The 10000-nt window shown below is 43.3% G+C and overlaps 1 protein-coding gene across 1 annotated transcript in view; it reads left to right on the top strand.

Annotated features, from left to right (window-relative positions):
• ing3 (inhibitor of growth family, member 3) overlaps positions 1 to 2839 on the top strand; it is a 21477-nt gene extending 18638 nt beyond the window's left edge. Inside the window, 2 exon segments of the mRNA XM_028570663.1 lie at positions 2035 to 2073; positions 2721 to 2839. Of these exon segments, the coding sequence (XP_028426464.1) occupies positions 2035 to 2073; positions 2721 to 2837 (156 nt within the window). The 3' untranslated portion in view covers positions 2838 to 2839.
• The last annotated feature ends 7161 nt before the right edge of the window (positions 2840 to 10000 follow it).

Below are 10000 nucleotides of genomic sequence, written 5' to 3'. Positions count from 1 at the left end.
GCCCCGATAGATACTGTAACAGGGTACGGGCCCCCGATAGATACTGTAACAGGGCACGAGCCCGATAGATACTGTAACAGGGTACGAGCCCCGATAGATACTGTAACAGGGTAGATAGATACAGTAACAGGGCCCCCCGATAGATACTGTAACGGGATAGGCACCCCCGATAGATACTGTAACAGGGTACGAGCCCGATAGATACTGTAACAGGGCACGAGCCCCGATAGATACTGGGCAACGGGTAACGGGCAGCCCCGATAGACAGATACTGTAACGGGTACGAGCCCCGATAGATAGATACTGTAACGGGGTACGAGCCCCGATAGATAGATACTGTAACGGGGTACGAGCCCCGATAGATACTGTAACAGGGTACGAGCCCCGATAGATACTGTAACCAGGTACGAGCCCCGATAGATAGATACTGTAACCAGGTACGAGCCCCGATAGATAGATACTGTAACAGGGTACGAGCCCCGATAGATAGATACTGTAACCGGGTACGAGCCCCGATAGATACTGTAACAGGGATACTGTACGAGCCCAGGGCATAGATACTGTAACAGGGTACGAGCCCCGATAGATAGATACTGTAACAGGGTACGAGCCCCGATAGATACTGTAACCGGGTACGAGCCCCGATAGATAGATACTGTAACAGGGTACGAGCCCCGATAGATAGATACAGGGCCACGAGCCCGATAATACTGTAACAGGGCACGAGCCCCGATAGATACTGTAACAGGGCACGAGCCCCGATAGATAGATACTGTAACAGGGAGCCCCGATAGATACGTAACAGCCCGATAGATACTGTAACAGGGCACGAGCCCCGATAGATATAACAGATAGATACTGTAACAGGGTACGAGCCCCGATAGATACTGTAACAGGGTACGAGCCCCGATAGATAGATACTGTAACAGGGTACGAGCCCCGATAGATAGATACAGGGTACGAGCCCCGATAGATACTGTAACAGGGTACGAGCCCTGTAACAGGGCACGAGATAGATACTGTAACAGGGCACGAGCCCCGATAGATACTGTAACAGGGTACGAGCCCCGATAGATACTGTAACAGGGTACGAGCCCTGATAGATAGATACAGTAACAGGGTACGAGCCCCGATAGATACTGTAACAGGGCACGAGCCCCGATAGATACTGTAACAGGGCACGAGCCCCGATAGATAGATACAGTAACAGGGTACGAGCCCCGATAGATACTGTAACAGGGCACGAGCCCCGATAGATAGATACTGTAACAGGGTACGAGCCCCGATAGATACTGTAACAGGGCACGAGCCCCGATAGATACTGTAACAGGGTACGAGCCCCGATAGATACTGTAACAGGGCACGAGCCCCCCGATAGATAGATACTGTAACCCGGATAGATACGGCCCCGATAGATAGATACAGTAACAGGGTACGAGCCCCGATAGATAGATACAGTAACAGGGCACGAGCCCCGATAGATACTGTAACAGGGTACGAGCCCCGATAGATAGATACTGTAACAGGGTACGAGCCCCGATAGATAGATAGATAGATACTGTAACGGGCGACGAGCCCCGATAGATAGATACTGTAACGGGTACGAGCCCGATAGATAGATACAGTAACAGGGTACGAGCCCCGATAGATAGATACTGTAACGGGGTACGAGCCCCGATAGATAGATACTGTAACAGGGTACGAGCCCCGATAGATAGATACTGTAACAGGGCACGAGCCCCGATAGATAGATACTGTAACAGGGTACGAGCCCCGATAGATAGATACTGTAACGGGGTACGAGCCCCGATAGATAGATACTGTAACGGGGTACGAGCCCCGATAGATAGATACTGTAACAGGGTACGAGCCCCGATAGATACTGTAACAGGGTACGAGCCCCGATAGATACTGTAACAGGGTACGAGCCCCGATAGATAGATACTGTAACGGGGTACGAGCCCCGATAGATACTGTAACAGGGTACGAGCCCCGATAGATACTGTAACTATAAACCTTCTTTAATGTTTTCAGGTTTCTTACGGAGAAATGGTCGGCTGTGATAACACAGATGTAAGTATCACGTTTATTAGAGTGTTTGTGTGTATTTGTTAATATGCTGTGTGTGTGTGTGTGTGTGTGTGTTTTTAACATGCTGTGTGTGTGTGTGTTTTAATATGGTGTGTGTGTGTGTGTGTGTGTGTTTTAACATGCTGTGTGTGTGTGTTTTAACATGCTGTGTGTGTTTTAATATGGTGTGTGTGTGTGTGTGTGTGTGTGTGTGTGTGTGTGTGTGTTAATATGCTCTGTGTGTGTGTATTTGTATTTGTTAATATGCTGTGTGTGTGTGTGTGTGTGTGTGTGTTTTTAACATGCTGTGTGTGTGTGTGTGTGTGTTTTAACATGCTGTGTGTGTTTTAATATGGTGTGTGTGTGTGTGTGTGTGTTTTAATATGTGTGTGTGTGTGTGTGTGTGTGTGTGTGTGTGTGTGTGTGTGTTTTAATATGCTGTGTGTGTATTTGTTAACATGCTGTGTGTGTGTGTGTTTTAATATTGTGTGTGTGTGTGTGTGTGTGTGTGTGTGTTTTTAACATGCTGTGTGTGTGTTTTAATATTGTGTGTGTGTGTGTGTGTGTTTTAACATGCTGTGTGTGTGTGTGTGTGTGTGTGTGTGTGTGTGTGTGTGTGTGTGTGTGTGTGTGTGTGTGTGTGTGTGCAGTGTCCCATCGAGTGGTTCCACTACGGCTGTGTGGGTCTGACCGAGGCCCCCAAGGGGAAGTGGTATTGCCCGCAGTGTACGGCCGCCATGAAGAGACGAGGCAGCCGCCACAAATAGACCCCCCCCCCCATGACCCATCCACCCCCCCCCCGTGACCCCCACCTCCCCGAGGTCAGAGGTCAACAGGCTTCTCACCTACCAGACACACACACATGCTTTGTGCCAACAGAAACCAACTTTAAATTAAGACTCCAATGCTTTGGTTTCACTAAACATCACTCGTGTAGTTCTTTTTATTTTTATTTTAAAAAGCCCAGAAACTACAACAAATGTTCTTCTACTTGTTTGCTTTGTTTTTTTATCATAACATAAGTCGGACTTTTACAGTTTAAAATAAAATGTACATAATTCTGAGTCCCTGGATCCCATAGTTGTGTGTTTAGGTCACATTAAAGTCACTATGTTCAACACTGAGATTAATCTCAAGATGGTTTTCTTTCACTCGTCGTCTGTAACACATCCGAATGTTTCAGGGTTCATATACGTTTTAAAAAACCTGGAAAAGTTATGGAATTTGAAAAAATGCAAATTCCAGGCCTGGAAATGTTTTGGAAACATAAAAAGACCCAGAAAGTTTTGGGAAAGTCATGGAATTGTTTTTAACACAGCATAATATATGTGATTAATAAATGTATTTTCTCGTGGTCTTAACCTCAGGGTTGTATTCAGGGAGAGATATGATGAATCACTCTATGAACCACAGACATTATCATTCAGTTATAGTTAAACCTCTGAGGGGAAACTTTAACACACATTAGTATTCTTACTGGAGAATGTCCACTGACATTTTCAGGAACACGTAGTCATGGAAACTAGCCGAAAAGTGCTGGTTAAAATGCGTCTGAACTAGGGCTGTACTCGACTGAAGAAGTTCTTAGTCGACTAACACTCCTTCAACTGTACCGACTAATTGATTAGTTGATTTAATCGACAGATCTGTTAAAGCACCACTTTAATTCTGGTGTTTACCAGAGATGTGCTCGTACCTTTCTCTGAAATAAGTCATTCAGCATGAAAACAGCATCAGACATGACTAATGGACTACAGAGATCTGAGTTGACTAAGACCAGAACCACCGATTAGTCCACTGAGAGGGAGCAGCCCTAGTATGAACCCTGATGTTTCTCTCAAACTAGGGCTTTGGGTTCCCATGGTAACAGGTTAAAGCTTACACACTGTCTGTGTGACAACACGCCAGCGTGTTGGCAGCATTTTCAGACAAAATAGAATATGAAAAGATGTTTATATGTAATTTAGACACAAATAATATTAATGACATGTTGATGTTTGGATATAAATGCAGATATATAAATGTAATTAAAAAAATTATTTGATTTTCTAATATGTCACCTGTCAATCCAGAAGGAAATATTCTGGAGCCTATTTTGACGTCAATACTGCCGACGTTGTCTTTGCTGTAATCAGATCAGAATATATTTATGTTTATGTTAAACTTCCATGTGTCCAGACGAGGCTCGCAGCAGCAGACAGCTTTCTGGTGGGGACGACGTAGGAAACCCCACACAGCCAGGGTGTAGCCGTGCTACGGGAGAAAATCAAATATCACGATAATCTTGACCAAATACCTCGATATCAATATTGTGGCGATATTGTAAGGTTTACAATTGGTGCTTTAACAAAATATCTTCACAATGAGCTTTTAGATAACTAATCATCAGTAATGTGGACATAATGAGTAAGAGGGTAAAGGTGAATAATAGAAGAGTTAGTCTGGTGAGGTCAGAACATTACATCACTTTACTGTAACGCAGCCTTTACAACCAGGAAGACACTTATGTCATATTACCATATCCAAAATCTAAGACGAAGTCTGGTCTCCTATTACGATATCGATATATTCAGTCCTTCCAGAAAAATGCGCAGTTTTTTTGTGATTGTTGAGGGCAAAAATCCTTGATTAAGCGGCACGTTTTCTTACAAAATGTGATGGAATATGTTATATATGATATTTATGCAGTTTTATGCGATGAAATTGCGAAAGTGCCGCATAAATTGGCGAACTTTGGCTGATTTTTGCGATCGCATAATCATGTTTTTCTGGAGGGACTGATTATATCGCCCAGCCCTAACTCCAACTGTCCGTGAAACGAGGAAATTACCAAACAGGAGGAAGTGTTGACTCAGTCAGCAGTAACTGAGTTATGGTTTATTTATTGCCTAAAATCCTCTCTGATATCCCATAATATTCTACATACTTCTGCCAGTTATGTACATGAATTTGGTATTAAATTTCATTCTAAATGGTATTAAAGTCTTAATTTAAACTTGTGGAAACCTGGAAGTATCCTGTAACCAGCGTGATGTGCAGCGATGCTTCCGGTGCCTCTAACGTCTCAACCAATATGGATTTTCTATTTTTATTTATTTTTTCAGCCTTAGCCGATGAGCGATAACTGCTGCCGATATTTGGAGCAGATACTGCTTTTGCTCCCTCAATTTACATCATAAAAATGTAAACCTGCCACACTGAATCTGCTCTGCCATTTCTTTAAAAATAATAACCAAAAACCCAGATCAGTGACTACGTTTACAAGCTGTCAGTTTCTGGGTTATGGTCGGGTTAAGGTCACTATTCGGGTTTCTGAAACATTCGGAATAACCCGTTTACATGTGTGAGCAGAGAGAGTTACGTGTATACGTGGAGTTTGTAATCAATCGGCAATATCCCGATATAAACGCCGACGCACGGTTAGCGTCTGGACGTACGGACAACATTAAGACGCAGTAACTTCTCGGTCCCCTTCTTATAAATCTCACTATCTCGGGACTTTCTGCCGTCAACAGAAGATATTATATTCCTGGTTCTCACCACACTAATAAAGAAACTGGTTTCCTCCTCGCTCCAAAAGGGTGGTGCTGTGCTGCGTCTCGCCATGTTTACCTCTACTTCTTGTTTTCTTTTCTGCATTGACACATATATATATATATATATATATATATATATATATATATATATATATATATATATATATATATATATATATATATATATATATATATATATATATATACAAATAAATAAAATTCACAACGCGAGTAGACAGCATGCCACTCAGAGAAAAGGGAGAAAGAATAAAGAGACCGGCTGAGATGGCCAGTCTACAGTACATCCTTGAGAACTGTAAGTCGTATAACTTATATTGTCAGTTCATTTAAGCCTGTACTAGTCTGTAGTTCTGACACATTTTTAGTTTCACCTTCACCTGCTAGCTACGTTGCACGTGGCACGTAGGCTAAACTCTGATTATTTCATACATTCATGTCCATTCGTGTTCGGCCCATCTGTGATGCCCACTAGAGTCCGGATCGGGCCGAATTTTTCTGTCCGAGCCCGACAGTTAAAATCTCATTTTGTTCCTCTCGTATTAATGACACATGTAGGCTACGTTGGTTTTCTTTTATCAAGCAGCTGTAGGAAGGCATCGGAAATGTCAGCAGATGAGGTCATCAGCTCACACGGGGCAACAAGCGCACGTTAACCAGTTGTTAAAATGTCCTGTGTGTTCACCTCTCCTCATCGCTTGGTTTCTGACCCTGATCAGAACACCAGGAGAGACCCGTCACCTCCAGGGCTGACGTTAGGACATGAACAACCACCAACTCTGCTCCGCTCACATCTACAACACCTCTGCTTCCTCTTTCTCTCTCTCTCTCTTCTGCCCACTTACCACCTTAATGCCCTTAATGCCCACACTTGTTACTCCAGACCACTAGTTACATTTCTCTGACAGACTATAATTATTACGGATCAACTAAGATGCATCTTCAACCATGCAAGAGATTAAAAACAAAATGGCCAAAATAGGTAAAAGTGATTGTATTTTTTTGCCTTTTGTATAATGGATATAGCCTAAAAACTATTTTCAATGAAAATACAGACTCTTAGGAAAAGTCAGGTACCAGCAGGATTGGATTTTTTTATTTAGCAAAGTTATTACACATATACATCTCAATAAATGACCATCCTGGCCTAGTGTTAGGGAACGGGCCACAGGGGACCACCTAGCAGCATTAATGGGCCCCCTCTTTCTGAACTCCCCTAGAACCGAGCCTTGGACTTATTTTTCCAAAAGCCAAGAAAAATCAGATGCACACAGCAAGGCTGACAACTTTGCCACTGAGGCAAATATGCAATTAGTTTCATTATGAACGGTTTCATACTATAGCCTACTTTGGGTTTTGGTTTCCCTATGAAGAATTTCTTGTAACATTAATTTTGTAGACCTACAGTTCCTCAAAATACAGTTCAATCAAAAGGAAATGAAAATATGCCTCATTGTGTGTGAATACAGGTGAATCAATCTATTTTTGTGTTGCAGCGAAGTGTCAGCTCTGTTTAATACGTAAAACATCTGGCGTCAGGGTGCGGGGGGGGGGTCCGACAGATCTGCCCCCACTGCTAAGAAGAATCCCAGAGGAAACACTGAGATAGTCTCCCATCTAGCAGGTAAAGATGAAGATTGAGTTTGTATATGGTGAATATGAAAAGAGACCCAGCAACTGGAAAGAAGTCCTGCAGGAGTCTGTTACCGCCCTGAGCAACTGGTACCACCAGCTGGCCACAGGTACACACAGCACCTCACCACCTCACTTCAGGGAAGGACTGGTTCCTCACAAGACGAATTTACAGGGAATGGATCAACTCCCAACAACCATTTAGTTAAATACAAACTGGGTACACACACACACACACACACACACACACACACACAGACACAGACACACACACGCACACACACACACAGTCAGTTCTGTGTGTGTGTTTGTGTCTGTGTTTTTCATCAGAACTGCAACACACACACGTTGCTAATATGACCATTTTGATTCTTTGAAATTGTGACTCAAATTGATTTGTTTTCACGTATTGTTTTTGAGACAACAACTAAAGTTGGATGCTAATGTGTGTTAGCTTAACAAAGGCCTGACAATCACCAGTTTCGAGAGTTTTCAACATAAAGCAGCACGCAGAGGAACAAAGAAGCAAAGAGCCACTGCTTGAACTGCACACATTAAATGCAAACACAGCAACATGATGCAATGTAGGAGTGGAAAAGTCTCAAATATTATGACTGAGGCCATTTTCAGTGTGAGGATTGGAAACTGAATGATTTTTCCTAGAACAGCCTGATCACCTTCATTTAGACAAAGCACAGCATTTACACAGAAGAACAAAAACATTCAGCTTTAAATGGGAACAGCACTTGTAAAAGTATAAAAAGTGTAACATTTGACAAAAGGATTCTAACAAAGTAAGTGTACATGTAATGTTGTGAAGTTGTACCTGAGGGTTAGGCTGGGAGAGGACAGGCTCCTGATTCCTGGCCTTCAGGCACATTGTGCATGATGGGTGAGATGTGTCTGTTGAGAGAAATACACAAAATGTGCTCATATCATCGTCAAACTATTTTCAAACTTACGCAGCAACTACGTTCCACCTATCATAATGTGAACTTTGAGTTGTCCCCAATAAGGTAGATTCTTACTTTTCAACAGGCAGCAGGTGTGGCCTGAGACAGAGAGCTTGTAGAGGACCATCAGGGACACGTGGAAGGACTCAAAGATGGACCCACGGAGAGCAGCAGCAGCATTTACTGGTGTTCTCAGGACCAGGGAGAGAGACAGAGAGAGAGAGACAGAGACAGACAGAGAGAGAGAGACAGAGACAGACAGAGAGAGAGAGAGAGAGAGAGAGAGAGAGAGAGAGAGAGAGAGAGAGAGACAGAGACAGACAGAGAGAGAGAGACAGAGACAGACAGAGAGAGAGAGACAGAGAGAGAGAGAGAGAGAGACAGACAGAGAGAGAGAGAGAGAGAGAGAGACAGAGACAGACAGAGAGAGAGAGAGAGAGAGAGAGAGAGAGAGAGAGAGAGAGAGAGAGAGACAGAGAGAGAGAGAGAGAGAGAGAAAGAGAGAGAGAGAGAGAGAGAGAGAGAGAGACAGAGAGAGAGAGAGAGAGACAGAGAGAGAGAGAGAAAGAGATAGAGAGAGACAGAGAGAGAGAGAGAAAGAGATAGAGAGAGAGAGAGATTTGATTTTTGAAAAAACTTTATTTACAATGTTAACAATATCTCTTCACCATAAACACCTACAGAAATTAAAAAGAAAATAACCATAATATCATCGGCATAAGCTGACAAACTAATCTTTTTATTACAAACCGGTAAAACCAAACCACTTAATTTACCTCTTATCTGTTGAAGCAAAGGCTCAATAGCCAAAGAATACAACACTCCAGACAAGGGTCCACCTTGTCTGATACCCCTAAGAACCTGAAAAGGAGCACATAAGCCACCATTTATTTTCAGCATACTCTCAACGTCACAATAGAGTACCCTAATCATATCTATAAAGTTAAGCTGTTAAAGCACTCCACAAATATGAGTGCTCTACTCGGTCAAACGCCTTCTCCTGATCCAAAGATAACAAGCCACAGTCCAAATTTAACAATTTAGAGACATAGAAAATATCCCGAATTAAAGAAATATTGTCAAATATAGATCTACCAGGGACACAGTACGTCTGATCCGGATGGATAACCTGACCCAACACTCCGGCCAATCTGCTTCCCAATGCCTTAGAAAGTATTTTATAATCACTGCAGAGAAGCGAGACAGGGCTCCACTTCTTTATATCTGTGAGCTCCCCTTTTTTTGGAAGAAGAGTGATCACCGCTCTTCGGCAACTCCGCGGCAACCCGCCCTCCGACCAGCTGTCCTTCAGTACCTCCAGCAGATCTACACCCATCTCCAACCAAAAAGCCTTATAGAAGTCAATGGGGAGACCATCCATTCCTGGGGCCCTCCCAGACTCCATGCTCTGCAGGGCCTTAGAAAGCTCTTCCAGGGTCAGCACCCCTTCAACACCCTTATTGGCCTCCTCTGACACCTTTGGGAGGCTGTCAAGGAAAACCTTGTCCACACAACACTCTGACGTGAGCTCGCTCCTCTACAGATTTTGATCAAAATGAACTGCTCTTCCCCGAATACCAGCAGGATCTGACACTAATACTCCATCTTGAGCACAATCCATGAATAAGCCCTTTCTGACCATTCTTGTTCTCCAAACTGAAGAAGTATTGGGACGGTGCCTCCATCTGATCAATGCTTTGAAAGCGTGAAGGAACCAGAGCCCCCTGTATTTTATGCCCCAGTAGATCAGCTAACTGAATAAATAATGAGTCTCGCCGGTAGATTGGGCCA

Source organism: Perca flavescens, chromosome 23 (genome assembly GCF_004354835.1).
Source record: "Perca flavescens isolate YP-PL-M2 chromosome 23, PFLA_1.0, whole genome shotgun sequence".
NCBI classification, from domain to species: domain Eukaryota; kingdom Metazoa; phylum Chordata; class Actinopteri; order Perciformes; family Percidae; genus Perca; species Perca flavescens.
The sequence above is the reverse complement of the archived record's forward strand: the minus strand, read 5'-3'. Positions and strand labels throughout refer to the sequence as shown.